The sequence below is a fragment of the Rhinolophus ferrumequinum genome, chromosome 20 (genome assembly GCF_004115265.2).
Source record: "Rhinolophus ferrumequinum isolate MPI-CBG mRhiFer1 chromosome 20, mRhiFer1_v1.p, whole genome shotgun sequence".
Classification (NCBI taxonomy): domain Eukaryota; kingdom Metazoa; phylum Chordata; class Mammalia; order Chiroptera; family Rhinolophidae; genus Rhinolophus; species Rhinolophus ferrumequinum.
In genome coordinates this window covers 4,692,381-4,711,211 of record NC_046303.1, presented here as the reverse complement: position 1 = coordinate 4,711,211, position 18,831 = coordinate 4,692,381, and the positions used below count along the sequence as shown (strand labels likewise).

General features: G+C 41.3%; 1 protein-coding gene across 1 annotated transcript; it reads left to right on the top strand.

Annotated features, from left to right (window-relative positions):
* The first annotated feature begins 201 nt into the window (after positions 1-201).
* Positions 202-18,307, top strand: IFRD1 (interferon related developmental regulator 1). The gene is made up of 12 exons (XM_033088410.1): positions 202-540; positions 4,574-4,678; positions 4,809-4,893; positions 5,691-5,815; positions 7,414-7,571; positions 8,478-8,528; positions 8,612-8,787; positions 8,870-8,978; positions 13,357-13,491; positions 15,218-15,346; positions 15,716-15,811; positions 17,560-18,307. Exons 1-12 carry the CDS (start codon positions 450-452, stop codon positions 17,647-17,649), a joined length of 1,350 nt encoding a protein of 449 aa, XP_032944301.1. The 5' UTR covers positions 202-449; the 3' UTR covers positions 17,650-18,307.
* The last annotated feature ends 524 nt before the right edge of the window (positions 18,308-18,831 follow it).

Below are 18,831 nucleotides of genomic sequence, written 5' to 3'. Positions count from 1 at the left end.
ACATTTCCCAGAATCCAGTGAGGCTACGAAGACTCGCTCCAAGAGCGCGGCTGGAAGACCGGCGGCCTGGGATTGGTCCCCGGCATCCAGCGCCCGCGCGGAATGGGGCTCCGGTGGGGAGATCCATAAGGATTGGCTAATGCGAGTTCGAGCCCCGCCCACACATGGTGACGACAGGCGGCGGTCTTGCTACTTAAGGCGTCGTGGCCTCGTCCGCCCCGCCTTAGCTCCCGCGCTAAAGAGAAACATGTATCGTTTCCGATCACAGCTCTTCACGGGGATTTCTGCTGCCGCCACCGCCCGCTCTCACCCCCGCCGCTCCTCGCCTCTGTTGTTAGCCGAAGCCTCGCCTCTCAGCCGCCCGCCGCACAGACCCACGAGTAAAAAGTGCAGCTCCATCGGCTGATCCTCGCTAAGTTCCGAGTCTAAGCGGCACCGGGCGTCCCACGATGCCGAAGAATAAGAAGCGGAACACTCCCCACCGCGGTGGCAGTGGTGGCGGCGGCTCAGGGGCAGCTGCAGCGACGGCGGCGACAGCAGGTAAGGGGGTATGCCTGCCGCCGGTATACCGGTTGCCGGCCGGGCTAGCTAGTCTCTTCAGCTTTGGGCACGGCGGGAGTTGTAGTCCTTTTCCTCCAGACATTTGCGTCGGCGGGGCGCCTGGCTGGGCTGGCGGACAACAATTCCCGGCGTGCTCTGCGGGTCGTACCTCGCGCGATTTGGTTCTGGCATGCGAACCGAACTCTTGGGCACTGGCCGTGGGGGCGGGGAGGGGGCAAATGGGTCCTTGGGCCTGAGAGCGGCTGGGGGCCGAGGGTGACGCGGCGCTGGGCGGCAGGGGAACTGTTCTCCGAGGCCGGCGCTTGCTCTAGAGCTCTTCCAGACGGAGGGTGGGGCAGAGCTCGGAGTTGTGTCCATGCTGTCACCGGTCGCTTTTGAACCCTCAGCTCCAACGTGGAGTTTTTGGGAATGCCAAAGGTCTGCGGGGTTTGGACTCTTGTGTCACGCGGCTTGGGGCTTGCGCGGTGGGGCCGGAGTGACGCAGAGGCACCCGTGTGGCATCCCATTTCTCTCCCGTCTTGCCCGTGCCGCGTGTCCTCCCGGCCGGGCGGGGGCTGGGGGCCACTGTCCCAGCCTCGGCTTTGCTCCTTCCCCGAACTGGCACCCGCGGAAATCCCGAGCCCCCAGCTCCCCTTGAACCCGTTGAGGCGACTTCCCCACGCCCCGGGCCAGAAACCACGTTCTCTCTTTTGTGCTGCACTCCGTGGGCTCTCGCCTCCGAGCCCCGGTAGGAGGGGGTGGGGAGCTCAGGTTGCAGTTAGCCCAAGTTTAGGGGTTTCGTCTCCGCACTACAGAGTGGAAGCATTTCCAGGGTGGGTAGGCGCTTAACTGAATTAATGACTCTGTAGTATTAAGTACACGGCTAAGACAAAAGGGCTTCAAGGAGAAAGCCTTGCCGTACACCACACTAAACTCAAACGAGTGTTAAAGCAAGCTGGGTAAAATCATCTTCAGTTATTGCGATTTTGGAGTTAAGTGTTGGAATATCCTCAGACGTTATCACATCTGAATTACTACCACTGGCCGTTAGGTATTTGTCAACACAATTGCCATTCTGATCCTCGAAATATGCTTTTTGTTAATTAGAATGTGTACCTGAGTTTTCTTGTTAAAGATGATTGTACACTGGCACTTTAAAAGCTTTCCTATTGGATTTCTAGCAGAAGGAAAACGGGTGATCATGTATTAAACATTTAATGATTGGCAATAGGAATTTTCTTTATAGCTGTCTTTATTTTGATTAAATGCTCGATGTTCATGAACTTCATGATCATCAAGGCCTAAAATACATAATTTGTTGCGGTATCAAGTTGGTCTGTGTGAATTGAGGATTCCTCTTTACCTTTTTCTGTGCTTTGTAACTTTTCATCTGAAGTAATCATTTGTATTCTGTCTAGAAGGTCCTTGATAATTTGATTCTTTAAATTTAACTTTTGTTAATGAAACAAATAAGCAGCAGCCAGCTAAAGCCACTTTGAAAATTTTTATGTTGCTAGTGGCCTCTTGGAGTCACCAATCTTTATTCCCTTCCGAAGCTTCCTGTTTAGCCTCCTTCCTAACTGGTGTAATACTTACAGAATAACCTCAGGTGGCAGTGGGGGCCGATCTTTCAAATTTTACCTTGATGCACATTTCTGACCTTTCATCAGCCTTCTTGCTGCTGCCTTTTGATTATTTTCAGTAAAAAAGTACATGTTAACACTGTACTTTTGGCATATACAGTAGTACCTCGGTTTTCAAACGTCTCATTGACGAACATTCTAGTTTATGAACGCCGTAAACCCGGAAGAAATGCTTCTGTTTTCGAACACGGCTCGAACAGAAGTCGAACATGTCACACGGCTTCCGCAGGATCCTGAGGCCTAGCTGTCGGCTGATTTCGAACGTTTCAGAACTCTTGGATTACATTCGAAAACCGGGGTACCACTGTATATATAACACATTGGAAAAGAATTATTTGATTAGTTGATAAAACTATACATGCTTTGAATATCTTTGGAAGTTTACACTAGAACTTGGCTAACTCTGTTTGCCTCTGGCAAGTGGAGGATGCGGTGAGATTTACTGTTTTAAAACCTTCATTTGGTTCCATGTGAGTGTACTACTTATTCAACTCAAAAAGTTGAAAAGAAGAGATGGAAAATTGTCAGACACTTGTACTTAGGAGCCACTTACCTTATTGGTCTTTTAAATGACATCTGGAAGAAACGGGATTCTGATGAGATCTTCACATGTACAGCCAAAAGATAACCAACTTTTATTTCTTTAATGGGTTTTACATTTAAATTATTTCTTTTTAAGTTAGTGGAAGGTCCTAGGAGCTAATGAAATTGACCTCTTACACAAGTATGTATACTTGTCATGGCACTTAATTTGAAGAGAGCATTTTTAAGGAAGAATAAAGCCTTGTTAAGTAAGTAAGCCCTCTAAGAAATAAGGACCTTGTGTCTGGAGTTCCACGTCATAGATGGTACTTAGGATCACAAGGTGAGTGAATGTGACTTAGCCATCGGGCATTCATCCTGGGTTCTTTTTTGGAATTTTTTTTATCTCTCTTTCCCTTGAGTCTTGGGAAATTGTTGAAATTTAAAGAAGGCAGCTGAGGAAAGCTTACATAGGAATACTCTTCTTGACGGTTTAGAAATAGGCTGAATATGAAAAATGAAAATTGTAAATTGGTTGGTGAATAAACGTTAGTAAAAGTTAATCAGATTACTCAACTATTGCCATGACTTCAAATCATGAAAACAAATGAAAATAGATCCAGAAATAGAGTATGATGTCATAGGTCTTTGTTTATTTGTTTACTCTGGTCCTAAGCACTCTGATTAAGAAGTGCATAGGCTTCTTTGGGATCCTGGCTTCATTGCTTATTCTTTATTTTTTACTACTTAAATTGGCACAGTTCATTCCCTTTAGGATAACAAGCAAATTTGAAGGCTGCTTGCTTCTTTTGTTGATTTAAAAACCTTCTAAATTCTTTTCTCTGTTTTGATTTAAAAAAAAAAAAAAAAGACAACCCTCATTTTAAAAAACACACAGCCCAAAAGAAACAGGTGTAAACTTAGAGGATTTTTTAAAAACTTACCTTACGATAGTGAATGTCACAAATTTCTTGAACATAGGGACCTAGTGATATTTGGTGCAATTTTCGATTTTACTGATAAGAAACTTGGGTTCAGAGGTGAATCAGGTTAACTCAAGGTCTCTTTTGGGGCAAAATTTAGGACTTACTTTACTTCATTGTTCAGTGTAATTCATGACTAGGTAATCCTGTTAGTAATATGAAACTCCTGCAAAAAACAGCGACTAAGAATATGGATTTATTACTTAGCTTAATGAAGTTGAGAGAAAGAGGAGTTTAAAAAAGATTTTATTTTTCAGTACTGATATTTTTAAACTATTGGATACATTAGAACCTTTGTTTTTAAAAGTAATTTGTCTATCGGGCTTTTATGCTGTATCAAATACCAAAACTTCTATTTTAAGCCTTTTTTCCTTTCAGTTCAACTCATCTTTAAAACTACCATCCTATAAATCCTTGAATTCCCCTTCACATTAGATATGTGTAACATCAAAACTAACCCATTCTCCAGTTAATGTTTACCAAGCCCTGTCATTTTCTTTGGAAAATATATTTGTCTTATTCTTCTGATCTGTGACATCCTACTTTATTTGTGGATCTAGTTTTATTGTCTTCATGATTTGAAGTTATGGTTTGGAAGTAGTTTTTTCGTATGTAATACCGTTTTTGTAAACTGGTGCTGCCTGTTAGATGATCAGTATATTTCTGAAGTTGGTATATATTGTAAATTGTTGGTGCTGTGAAGTATATGTTAGGTGAATTGACGTAGGAATGTTGAAGTGTGTTCTTTTGTAATATAATCATCTGTTTTCTTAAATAAGTTAGGGTTTTCATTACTGGATTTGTCAAGTAAATTTTAAAATTCCCAAGTTAAATATATGGCAGCAAAAGCCATATATTTGACCTCCACCTCCTTTTGCGGACTAGGTGGCCAGCATCGCACTGTGCAGCCGTTCAGCGATGAAGATGCGTCCATTGAAACAATGAGCCATTGCAGCGGGTACAGCGACCCTTCCAGTTTTCCTGAAGATGGTATGCGTTTTTAATTGCAACTTGCAACTTCAGATAAAAGGAGTTTTAGCTAAGGTAGACCAGTAGTGTGCCCTGTCTGCCTTTTTCCTACTTGAATTACAGTGGTTGGTTGGTTTATATTATTCCTTAGGGCCAGAAGTCCTTGATGAGGAAGGCACTCAAGAAGACTTGGAGTACAAGTTGAAGGGATTCATTGACCTGACGCTGGATAAGAAGTAGGAAACACTGGCAACTCTTCCTTCCGGTTATTCTGTCAGCCGCCTTATCTATTCTATTCTATACTACATGCAGTTCTCTGATTGCACAATGTGTTTTTCTACAGCTTGCTTTGTTTCCTTTTGGGTGTTTTAATGTTTCTTGTTCCTTTGGACTTTTAATGTGGATGGAAACGTGCCATAGAATTTAGATTAATTGACTCAGATTAGTCATTGTTCTAGCATAATAGCATATAACATTTGATTATAACTGAGTTGGATTAGTTGAATTAAAAGTTACTCTTAACTATAAAACACAACTAAACTTTGCCTTAAGCCTCTTGTTTACTAATTTTATTATAGACATGAAAAATACCAAAGCTAAATTTTTTTCTTACTTCCCAGTAGCTCTAGGACTGATTTAAAACAAATGGAATTAAAAAGCCCAGAAGATGCAAATATGAACTCTAGACTTTTGTAGTGTTAAACCAAAAAAAATGTGAGTTTACTTTACATATATAATACAGGAGAACACGTCTTGTACATTGGAACTAGAAAATACTATGTAGTCATTTAAAGTTGTTGTTATTAAACTAATAAACAAAGATGCTGTGATATAAAGCAGCTTATAATCTTTTGTGTAATAAGGTGAGTTTCAGATGAAAATTACATTATTGAAAACTGTTTAGAGCTTGATGAAAACTAGATTTAAAAAATTGTAAACAAAAATTGAGAGGGGAACTAAGCTGTTTTTAAAGGTCGTTGATGGTACACTTCTCCAGCTGGGTCTTCTTTTTCTTACATTTTATTTTAAATAGTGCGAAGACAAGGCAGGCCGCCCTTGAAAGTATCAAAAATGCACTGGCTTCAAAAATGCTTTATGAATTCATTCTGGAACGAAGAATGACTTTAACTGACAGCATTGAACGCTGCCTGAAAAAAGGTAATATCCTTATTTTTGAGTTACAGGCACAAAACTCAAAAGGAATTTGCTCCCTTCTTTACAACAAGATTGGCTCAATCTTATAACTGTCATTGTCAAGGAATACTCTGCTTGTTAAAACTCAAAATCAGACTTGTGAGAAGCTTTGTCTTTGTTCATGTAATAAGCAGCTTGAAACTAAGAATGGCACTGGGGTGATTGTCATCCTTTGTTGTATCAGACAGATGATTTCCATTCTCATGTATATAAGAAAGGCTTGAGAGCTCATGTCAGATGTCAACAAAAAGTATTATTTAAAAAGCCATTCCAGTTCATTTTTCTAAATTTGATAAGGTATAATTATCTAGCTCATTTTCTCTTGCACCTATTAAAAACATCAATTATACCTTTGGATGACATCATTTTCAGGATATCCTTTGGAATATTTAAATTCTAGAACTTTGTATTGGAGATCCTGGAATTAATATTGTTATAATCATAGAACTTTTAAGAATAAAGAAAGGCCTTAAAGATTAACGTATTAAATTAAGGTATTACCCGACTTTTCAGTTTTAGGGACTACCAAAATTAGGAAGATTTGGGGCTGCCACTTTAATTATTTTGCCATGAAAATAATTACCTTCTACTGTCATTATCACTTTATTAACAAAGTATTTCTAGCACCAAAAATGTAGGAAGCACACCCACCGTTTCTTTAAATTGAATGAGGTTAGCTTTATGTCCCTATTCTCATTCATGAGGTTTTGTCATGAATGGAGTTGGGACGCCTTTCACCGCACACCTCACTGGATGTACAGAAGAAGAAACGCCAGGGGCACAGACCTGTCTGAGGTTATGTGACTCGTAGGGTATAGCTGAGAGCAGAGCCAGCTGGTTTGAGATATTCCAGTGGCTTTGCTAAAGGTATTCACATTGAAACTGGCGCATAAGATAGTTGGACTAAGTGACCTTTAAAAATTCCATTCCAACCTGCATATTTTATAAAATTTTAATTTATCAGGTAACAGCTGAAGTTCAAAATTTGCCAACATGCTTCTGTGTATACAGTACTCAAAAGAGTGAATTTACATTTACCTTTATATTAACGTATTTTCTGTGGCGGTAAAGAATCCTCTATCTTTTATCTCTTATTTAAAAGAGTTGGGGGGAGTGGCGGGGCTGCAGGGTTACATTACCCCGTGGGCCGTGTGCATCTGAAGAGCCTCAGGGTAACCCGAGGGCTGCTGGAGCACTCTGACCCCCGGAGGCTTTGGGAGGTCACGTCGGCCTAAAACCGACTTTGCTGCACTGTCCCAGTGCTCCCGTAAGGTGGTGGCGGCCTCCACTTGACAGGTGAGGAAACCTGTTTGGAACACACGAGCAAGTAGTTGGAGACCATGTGGCTTGTAAGTGGTGGGCTTAGGATTGAGTGAGGTTTTGCCAGAGTTTGGGCTCTCACCTGACTAGGTTTATGGCTCGTGTCAAAGCCTGGAGCATGCATCTTACGGGTTTCGTAAGTGGTAGGACATATTTGGAAACTGAACAAATCTGGGGAATTGCCGTAGTAAGTCACTCTGCTGAGAACACTTGGTCATGGCTGCACCTGGCTTCTCTTCCAGGTAAAGGTGACGAGCGGCGTGCGGCGGCAGCATTGGCATCTGTTCTGTGCATTCAGCTGGGCCCTGGAATCGAAAGTGAAGAGGTTCTGAAAACGCTCGGACCAATCCTGAAGAAAATCATTTGTGACAGCACAGCTAGTATCCAGGCTAGGCAGTCTGTAAGTGTCAGACTGAATGGCTTGACCTGTCCGGCCGTGACCCCTGGGCACGGGAATGGTGACATTAAAGACTGAAGCGCTAGTGGCGCTCGGGACAACATGATGGAATTTTAGTGAGGTTGTATGGAGAAAAGGGACATGGATATAATGGAATCTCACGAACTTGAAGTTCTGTTTTCATGATTGATTTGTGAGAGCGCTGATCTGAAAATTGATGGCTCGTGTGTGTCGCACGCAGATTGTTTGTACATAAATATTGTTTTCTGAGTCTTGATTAGGTACGCTGGACCTTGGTAATCTTGTGTACTCACTTGTTTAGCCCCTTTTTCCCTGACAAAGGGCATTCCCAGTCTGGTTTCAGCATATTCCAAAGGAGGTACAATCTGAATTCATGAGATCTTTCTTTAGGTAGGAAGCTTGAGGACAGTTATTTTAATTTAGGAGATTTCTGCTCCTGTTTGCTTTATTTTTTGGAAGCTAATTTTTTTTTTAGAAGTTTTCATAGTAGAGTTTACAGTAAAACAAATGAATATAAGTGATTCTAAAAGGTTAAAAACCTGCAGCTAACTGAATTTTTTAAAAGTTTTTAGTAAGGAAAGTAGGTTTCTTTATCTCAGATGTCCAAATGTCACCTGTCTTTGAGCTATTTGAAATGAATGAAGGAGGGCCCGAGAGAGATGGAATGTTTCCTAAAGTCGTACTTGGAGTTTGACAGCAGAACTGGGGCTGAAACCCACCACCCTTGTGCTCTAGGAAACCCGGTTTCTCAGTCTCTCTCTCTAATACTGTGCTTGGGACCTAATGTAGCTGAGAAAATTTTCAAATTGAATTAATAAAAGTAGGAAGATACAGAATTCGTAAGAAAATGACAAACAGTAATATCTGTGTTTTCTTTCTGTCCTTTAGTGTGCAACTTGCTTTGGTGTTTGCTGTTTTATTGCCACAGATGACATTACTGTGAGTAGAAAACCTCTTGACTCCATTTACCTTCCCGTTTCCCTCTTAAGATGGTGATCTTACTTCATGTTCTTGTGCCTTAGGAGCTGTACTCAACTCTGGAATGCTTGGAAAACCTTTTCACCAAGTCCTATGTCAAAGAGAAAGACACTGCTGTTTGCAGCGCCCCCAGCACAGCGCTTCACATCAGCTCCCTCCTCGCGTGGACCCTGTTACTGACCATATGCCCCATCAACGAAGTGAAGAAAAAGCTTGAGATGTATGTGTTTTCACTTTCATATCTTATAAAAACATTTATTGACCTAATTGTTTGTGTTCACACAGTAATGACTATTTTCTAGGCATTTCCATAAACTGCCAAGCCTGCTGTCTTCTGATGATGTAAACATGAGAATAGCTGCTGGGGAATCTTTGGCACTTCTGTTTGAATTGGCCAGAGGAATGGAGAGTGTGAGTATCTGATGCGCAGAGGAAAAAGCTTTCGTCACAGGGACGGTTATAATGCCATCTCCTTCACAGTTAAGAATTGGACAATGGCCAGTTGGAGAACATAGTGGTTGATTGCCGCCTTCTTGGCCGTGGTGACATAACACTTTCGAGAACATCAATCAGTAATTAGGGGTTGGTAGAGCAGCATTTGTATGAAGTTCGTTATACTTGATTGTCGCTGTCTATAGAACCAAAGTTTCGGGGTGCTCTCCGCGACTCATGAGAGAGTTGTGTGTGGTATATTCTGTGTGGATCTGCTTGGATTCTTAGACATGGAACACATGAAGGTAATTCAGGCATGGACGCTCTATAACGTCAGACAAATAGATGGAGTACTAAGGATACGTTTGGGATCAGATGTGTTTAGTCACTGTTGTGTAACCTCTTGAAGCCAGGGGTGCAGATGAACAGGGCCCTTTAGACTGGGACCTGTCCTTTGAAGTTCCCCACCCACAGGACACTCGTGGCTGTTCCTTCCCACAGTTTGGCTCTCGAAGGTGTTTCAGTTGGTGATAGGTGCTCCCAGGTTAGCACTGAAAGTCCCGTGTTCTGGGAAAGCCCGTGTCTCAGTCGAGCTGGGCCATTGGTCACCCTGATTTGTGACCTCTGTTGTGAACTGGGGGTACTTACTGGGTGCTTTATAATGTAAGGAGAAAGATTTTCCAGAATGAAACTTTTCTGCAATTAAATGACGAAACTGAATAATTTCAACCAGATCAGCCTGTGTTCTGGGTTCTAGGACCGTGTTTAAAAAATGTGTATGTAGGCTTTTAAAATTCGTATCTAGCCCACCCCTCCCCCCTTTTTGTTTGAAGGATAGCAGGTCGATGAAAAGGATGTTGTTAAAGCTGCTGGTAGCTACGATTCTCATTATGTGAGAAATTGGACTCAAGTTTAGCGATCAGTTTAATTTTATTGAGCTAGTTAATGACTCCTTGACCTCAAGGCACACAAACCAGATGTCGCAGTTTTTATCTTGTGTTCATCTACTGGCTGGAAATGGTCATTTCTTTGCTTTTTCCCTTGAAATGCATCTTAAAAGTGAACTCATAATGTACTTTAAATTATGCATGTTAAATTCACTTATTTAAATTTGTATAAACGTAATATATTACCACCCACACATTTTATGTTCTCTGGCTTAACAAATCATATGAGATAGCCAGGAGACCTCACCCAAACGGGCTTCATTTGACCTAAGACTTGTCAAGGACAAAAATGAACTGGGTTATAAAATAGAACCTAGTGTTTGTTTGCTATTTTTGTTAAGGAAATAAGCTTTCTGAAAGGAGTGAGAGGGTGGGGGTAGTAGTTACAGGGTGTTCAGAAAATGACGCCATGTTGATGAATACGTAGGTTGATTTAAACTGGGGCCCTTGTAGCAGACGTGGCATGGAGTTATTCCGTCTTTTACTAACAGAATTATTTTGTGATATTGTTTACCGGGGAATCGAGCAGTGGGATGAATTCTGCCTGGGAGACTTAGAAAAAGACTTCTGCAGGGCTGGCTTTTGGGTTGGGCTTTAAAGAAGGACTTGGTGAAAGGTCAGTAATAGCGACTTGCTCAGAGTTGGCCGGAGGAATTGGCACTCCTTCGTGGGAGCCCCTCGTTCCCGGTGCGCGTTTGCCACGTAACCAGGTAGGTGGGGTACACGTTGGAGACTCGCTGCCTGCCTAGGCTTGCGCCTGTCCCCTCGTGAGTTGGGTGGTACTGGGCAGCTTCTTCTCTGCCTCAGCCTCCTTCTCTTTACAATGGACACAGCAGCACCGTGTTTTCCCGAAACTAAGACCGGGTCTTATGTTAATTTGTGCTCCGAAAGATGCATTAGGGCTTATGTTCAGGGGAACATCCTGAAAAATCATGCTAGGGCTTATTTTGCGGTTAGGTCTTATTTTGGGGGAAACACAGCAGCAGCTGCCTCACAAGTTGTTGAGAACACGCGGGATCGTGCATGTAAGTGCAACTGTCACTACAATTGCTAATTGAATTGACTGTTATCCCGCAGGCAGCAGTCTAGTCGGGGCCTTGCCGAGCTCTCGAGGGTAAATGCAAATAAGACTTAAGACTGTTTAGTGGGCAGGATTACAGATCTTGGGGCCGTATGATGTGCTGACTCAGGAACATACACTGAAATACGGTATTATCAGGCCTTCCCAGTTCTCCCCGTTCCACACCCCCACCCCCCCACACACACACACCTAATCTGACGGGGACGTGTTGCAGGTGAGACAGACAGACATACATCTGTGTATGATAGAGACAGACACATCTGTGTGTGATAGAGACAGACAGACACATCTGTGTGTGGTAGAGACAGACAGACATGTACACCTGTTGTGTGATAAGGCTCATGCTGTTTTCTTATTAGATGAATTAAGGTTACTTATTTCTTTGTACCTCCAGGAGCCTAGTTTTCATTGGTTCCTGAGTGTACAGTGTTTCTGTATAGTTATCCTAAATTCTAATAGATTGGCTTTTGGATGTTATTTATGGACTACTTTTGTTCTATTTTACATTTTCTTTTTAAGCCCCAAGCAATTTATGGAGACATTTCCCTACAATATTTAACACTTATTTTTCCAAGTAATACTGTATCGACCTCAGTGATTCAGACTGTGAACTGGATGGAGTTTTATTGGCGGCTGAGCTCAGTTGGGCGGTTTCTCACCCTCAGCACTGGATGCCGAGACTGGGCAGTTGGTTGTTGCTGGACGGCGGCACTGCCCTGGGCACTGTGGGGTGGGTGGCAGCGCCCCTGGCCTCTCCCCACCAGGTGCCAGTAGCACCCCCTCTCCTAGGTGTGACAACGAAAATGTCTCCAGTCACATGTCCCTTGGGAGAACCACTGATGGTGGTTCCCACTTCTCAACAAATTAAGATAATGTGTAGTTTTTTTTCTTAATTTTTGGTTTATTCCATATGTATTTTTAAATCTTCCATACATTTTTTTTGACAATACTATAAAAAAATCAGTAGCCAATGGAATGAGTAGGAAACTGCCAGTGCTTGAAGGTACTGGTCTCTACAAGTAAAATTATTCCCATCTTGTTATGATAGAATCAGATTTATTATTGGAACTTAAATACCGAGATCAACATTACTACCTCATCAGCTTTGGTAACTGCTTTTCAAGATGCAAATCTGAAGAAGATTGGAACATTTAAAGAAAACATTATTTAGAACAGTTGATATTAATAATAGATAATTTCTAAAATATTGGCAATAAGAAAATATTTATGTACTTAAAAGTTAGAGTATCTATTGTGTTGATTTCAAGCGCATTTTCCACCAGTGTAATAATCTTTTTCATTTCATTTCATTTCATTTCTACTTTTTGAGGTGAAACAACTATACGTACAATTTGAAGAATGCCTGGAATAAGAGCTGCTTATTTTAATAGAATAAGTTAAATGATTATTTTCCCTAATAAAACAAAAACAAATTAACCAGGCATTAATAACTACAACTGGAAATTGCTTGCTTTCAGGTTTCTGTAAGTGTCTGCTCTAGTTTGGGGCAACTATTAGGTTGGTGCAGAAGTAATTGCAGTTTAAAAGGTTAAAAACAATTGCAAAAACTGCAGTTGCTTTTGCACCAACCTAATAAATAAGTTTGAATCATCTTTTAGTTTTGAATGTGGTTGTAAAATGTGGTTAGGAAATAAAAATACCCCAAACACAGAGACTTCACAGAAGTGTAGCCACTTGAACTGTCAGAAGGAAGCCCGTAGTCAACTCAAGGTAATAGCAAATAGTAATACGACTTCCCTCCAGAAGGGATTAAAATATTTTAGTAGTGTAATCACTTGAATTGTGCACATGTTGTAAATGCTTTATTGCTCATTTGAAATATGGCCAGTAAATTAGAAATGAGGTGCTTTACAAAGCATTGCTGACAGCTTGCGCTCTTGGAATGAGAGTATTTGGAATTCTGGGACTGTGTGCTTTGGGGATTGGGAGCCAAAGGATCTAGAAGCTGTATTGATACAGTGTGTCTGACGCACTGCAGGGCTTTGAAAGCCGGGTAGGTCGTGACTACACGAGGGCGCAGCAAGCATTTGGCGAATGCATCTGGACGAGCTTACAAGGGGAATGTTCAGTGTTTAGTGGTCGCCTGTCATCTTGTAGTCAGGATTTCTGGATTCACTGTGTGCATGATAAACAAACATGTTTATGTGTGCCAGTGTGCCAAGGTCTCTCAAACAGCTCCAAGGCTGGTGTTGCTCTGTGCAGTGCCCTGGGTATTGTCCAAGGTGGGCTATTGTTTATTAGCTGTAGAAGAGGTTGGGTGGGGAAAAAACAGTCACAAACTGAACCAAATTGTTTTTGTCCTCACCAGGACTTCATCTACGAAGACATGGAGTCTTTGACTCAGATGCTTAGGGCTTTGGCTACAGATGGAAACAAGCACCGAGCCAAAGTGGACAAGAGAAAGCAGCGTTCAGTGTTCCGAGACGTCCTGCGGGCAGTGGAGGTAGGGCCCGAGCACTGGCATGGCCACGGCCACGCGTTTGGAATTGAGTGTCAGGCCAGACTGGACAGTGGTCGTTTTGTTGATTGAACTTCACCTTTGGCCAAATAATTGTCTCATCTTAAGACTTAGTGTGTTTGTAACAACAGAAGTGAAGGACTTTATTTTCGACAGAGGAAAATTTAATTCTGATGTGTAAAAGTACTCTTATTAGGTTAAAAAAATTAAAAAGATTCATAGTGATAGAATTGTATTTCACCTTGGTGGTCTTGCCATCATTTAAGTATCGGAGCATAACGCATACGTAATGTAGTATAGTGCTTTTTGTGACTAGTAAATCATTGCCTACGCCTCAGTACCTTGAAGCAAAGACCTCTGTGATCTTTCTGGGAAGGCTAGGGTTACATTAGCATAGATCTTCGGGGGCCTAATTTTCGGTTAATGCTGACTAACCGCATGATAGTAATGTTTTATATTTACTCTGGATTTTATAATCTAAAAAACAAAAATCCTTAACTTGAGCAGACATCATATTAAGAATTGATATTACTAGTCTTCTGATTGGTGTGGTCGTATCCCCAAATTAAGCCAGCCATTTTCTTCAGTATCTGAGTATCTGTTTTTTGAGTATCTGTTCCTAGGTTTGGATCCCGTAGCCAGAGGAGCCAAATACAGGAGTAGTTTATAGTTACTCAAGAAAATGAGTTACTATAAAAACAAGAGATGTGTCCTAGGTTTTCTGAATTAGTCCTGATTTCAGATTTTCTGTCTTGATGCCTCCTCCCTGGGCCATGGATTTTAAGGGTCAACAGGACCTGACAAGACTGTATAAGCCCCTCGGCCCAGCCAGCTGCAGCACGGACTGACTGTCCTGAGAAGAACATGTGAAATCGCAGTGTACACCAGCGCCAGTCACTGCCAAAAATGGAAGCCCTGTGTTGGCCTCGTACTCTCCTGTCTCCCTCCCTGGCCTTACCCCCATCTCTTCATCTCAGGCTTTCAGTTCCGTGACTGGGTCCCCTGCCAAAGAAGGACCTGTCCTCAGAGCCTTGTGAAGCATGCTTGTCTCTTTTCTTTTATCGGAACCAGCTTTCTCTCAGGCCCTACTTTATTGACGGGTCTTTGAAACGAGGGTTGTTCAGCTGCCACAGAGGAGAAGGACCCATGTGAGGTGTGGTTGCTGCTGCCACACCATTTCTTTTCAGCCAGAAACCCCTCTTGAAATTCTCGCACTTTCTTGTGAACCTCCTCGTAGTCCTGGGAGTCCCCAAGACGCTGGTCGCTCTTTCTTGGTCGGTCTGCTAACTCCCTTCCCTTAACTTATCTAGACCCCTGCTTCCCCTCGGTTCCCCCCGGCTTGTGGTGCATTTTGTTCTTCTGACTTGTCCTGCAACCGGCCGTCCCACCCCTCAGTTCTAGACCAGTATGGAGTTCTAACTTTTTCTTTGTTGAGTGCTATTGAAATTGTTAACCTTTCACAACAGTGTGGTTTTGCCATTAATATTTATCCAAACTGACTTGTCCCTTCGTCTGTCAAAACCGGACAAATTCTACACCCTTATGTAGAGTAGTACTTTTTAGTCTTCACTTCTCAGGGATGGAGGTAACAGTTTAAACCATATTGTTCACTTATTGCAACATGTATATATCTATTGAGAAATTGTGTTTATGCAGGATATCTTTAGACCATTTTAGTTCTTCTTACAGTTTTGGTTCTTCTGTTGGTTAGGAACGGGATTTTCCAACAGAAACTGTTAAGTTTGGTCCTGAACGCATGTATATTGATTGCTGGGTCAAAAAACATACCTACGACACCTTTAAGGAGGTCCTCGGATCGGGGATGCAGTACCACTTACAGGTGAGAGTGGCGTCTTTTCTGTTTGTTTGCTTTTAAATTGGGGAGCAGATTTGAGTGTAGCTCGCTTACTTGGCTTTTGAAGTTAGTTGATACAAATTTATTTTTGAAAGTGAAATTAAATAAAAATGCAACTCCTTTTTTGGTTTTGTATTTTTTAACTTTGGTGGTGCACTGTTGATATCCTTGTACGAAGACACATAGTTGCAGTGGTGAACAATTTGGTCTCATAATGAGAAACAGAAAGAAGATAAACGACCTAAGTTCATATTTATAAGCTCCAAAGAACTTCTGTTAATCAGTTTCACTTTATGTAGTAAAAGAGAGCTACTGTTTAATGCCAAGCTGTACCACTTTTTTCTCCTACCAAAGTCAAATGAATTCCTTCGTAATGTGTTTGAACTTGGACCGCCAGTGATGCTTGATGCTGCAACACTTAAATCAATGAAGATTCCTCGTTTTGAAAGGGTGAGTTTTATTTTTGTGTTTAACAGACCTAAATGCACCAAAGATAAGCAGAGCCCAAGCTTTGATTCTGCTGGATGACGGGTGTTCAGCGGTGTGTGGGGGTTTTAGTTCCTCAAGATTCAGACACAATGATGGCAGTAAACGCATAGGATCTGACTGCATTTAGGGGGTGGGGGCTTCGACGCCCACTGTTTCCCCATAATCTTATCATCTTAGCATAGACATATTTTCATTTTTTGTTTTCTTTTATTGTATGATGCGTTTATATTTAAGAATAAATATTTACTCAGTGCTGCTTTTGTGCCAGATAACTGAGTTAGTACCAGACTCTTTACACATGAGGAAACTGAAGGGCTCAGAGAGTGTGTGTCATTGAAAAGTGATTCATATCATCTCACTTAACATTTCAAAATTCCTTAGTTACATCATTTTTTTTGTATTGAGGTAAAATTTACTAACAGAAAATACACTTGGAAAGTGCACAGTTCAGTGGCATTTTGTACATTCGCAGTGTTGCACAACCATCATCTTCATCTGGTTCCAAAACATTTTCATCTCCTCAAAAGGAAGCTTCTGTCCATTGAGTGTTCGTTTTCCCAGCTGCTGGCATCCACTGTGCCCTTTCTGGCTCTGGATTTCTCTGCTCTGGTTATTTCATATAAGTGGAATCGTACAGCTTGTGACCTTTTGTGTCTGGCTCTTTCACCTCGCGTCACTTTGCTGAGGTTTGTGAGGTTGGATGTTACTCCATTGCCTGAGTACGTTCCACGTGGGGCGACACCGTGGTTCCCCTTCAGCAGATGCTGACACTCGGCTTGTTGCCACTTTTTGTCCCTCGTGAATGGTGCTGCTGTGAACATTTGTGTACAAGTTCTTGTTAGAGGATCTGTGTTCAGAGCTGTTAGGTGTGTACTTAGGAGTAGACTTGCTGGGTCATACTAATTCTCAGTGTAGCTTTCTAAGGAATTACCAAACTTTTTTACAGCGGCTGCACCCTCTGTACGTTCTCACCAGCAGTATATGAGGGTGCCTACATTCTTACCAACACTTGTTGTTCTCTCTTTCTTGCTTTAAATTATAGCCCTCATAATAGGTATGAAGGGCTTAATGTATTTTTTTATAGAATCTTTATAAATTTAATCATTCTTATGACCATGTCATTGATTGTTGGGTTTTTAATAACTATTAATATTTTCACATACTTTTCTCTTCTGGACTATTTTTTGAAACAAATCCTTGCATGGGAATACAGGGCTGGAATTATGACTTTTTGATACATAGTTAAATTACCTTCCAAAGTTATTTTTGTCATTTCTAATTGTTCCCAGCAATGAGAAAGCGTGTGGCTATTACACACGTATTTGACAGCCTAAGTTTTCTAATTTAAAAAATTGTTTGAGTATTAAAATGGAACTTCATATTTTTGTTATTGATAGCATGGTTGGATTTTTTTTTTCACATTAGTTCATGATTTGACTTTTCCTTGATCAGATGCAATGTTGATGTACCTTTTTTTTTCAATTTTTTTCACTGGAATGTTCTTACTATAGATAGCCGTTAGCTATTACATGTGTTAAGTTTCCCCCTTGTCCTTGATCTTTTTGTATGTGTTTTACAAACGTTTAAAATACTTATAGTGTTGAATTAGTTCATTTCTCCCCTTTGTGATTTTTATTTACATTATTTTAAATCTTACGAGACTCTTAAGCCTGTGTGGCTCACATATATTTTCCTTTTCTTCAATTCAGCATTTATATAATTCGGCAGCCTTCAAAGCTCGAACCAAAGCTCGAAGCAAATGTCGCGATAAGAGAGCAGATGTTGGAGAATTCTTCTAGATTTTCAGCATTTGAAGACTACTTTCTACGTTCTGTTTTTTTATTTGTAACTTCTAATGTATTTAAACTCTGGAGACAGTTTTTATCTCGTCAACATAGATAGCTTTTGTAGCAGGGGTTATATTACTTATAATTTAATGTATAGTATTGCAAATGGTAAGTTCTGATTGAGTATTCTCTGTAAATAGAATCAGTAAACATGAATAAAGTGTTTGTAATGTTTGGTCATTTTCTATTTATGAAGAGAGTAAACATATGGTATTTCACGGTAAGAAAACTATTAGCCAAGGTTAAATACCTTATACTGTGGTTGTCAGATATGTTGATTATAATGCAGATACTACAAGCTATTTAAGATCTTAGACAAACGAGTTCTGGATACAGTTTGGGGAGCTAGTTCTTCTAGAAAAGCTGCTATGTTTTTAATTTTAAATGGAACCTAATAATTTTGTCACTGGGATCAACAAAGGAAATTCAATTATACCGTAGACCTCACAGCTACACTTCAAGGCCGTTCAGTCCAGCTTTGGGAGTTCAGGATGAATTAGGACAGCCAGGACAGCTGCGCACCTTCACCTCTGAGGGCAGTAACACTAATTTCATCTGTTGTGTAAGCCTGTGCTCTTTATTTTGAAATAAAGATCTTTTCACACTGAAAGTGCTTCTTTTCTAATAGAAGAAACATCATTTATGGGTTTGAGGTTCAGAGTGCAAAATGACCAAGCTGGGGAGGGAAGGGGCAAGGAGGGAGACAAAACTTACTTTGTATGTTTGGAAACCTGAAAATAGGTGAAAAAATACAGCAGTGAATCATTGGGGTTCTGGTTACTGACTTAAGACTATTGCTGCTTAATTGTCACTATGAGTTAGATTTCACTCTATGACAAGTTGCAGGCATTGTGACTGCATTAAGAATTTATTATTAAGCTTATATTAAAACGACATTGCACAAAGCAACGTCTGCAGTATAGAGTTCATATGCTTGCTTCTTTGATATCAGTGCAGAATATGGTGACGAGGTGTGAGGAATAAAAGGACGCGCACACTAGAGAAGAACCGGAGTCACCCAAGGCACTTTCCCAAGGCAGCGTCCCTCCCACAGCCCCGCAGCTGAGCGTCTGACGTGCCTCTTGCTGGAAATGATTGGCCCGTGGAGTTGCCCTTCCTAGTGGGGTGTGAGTC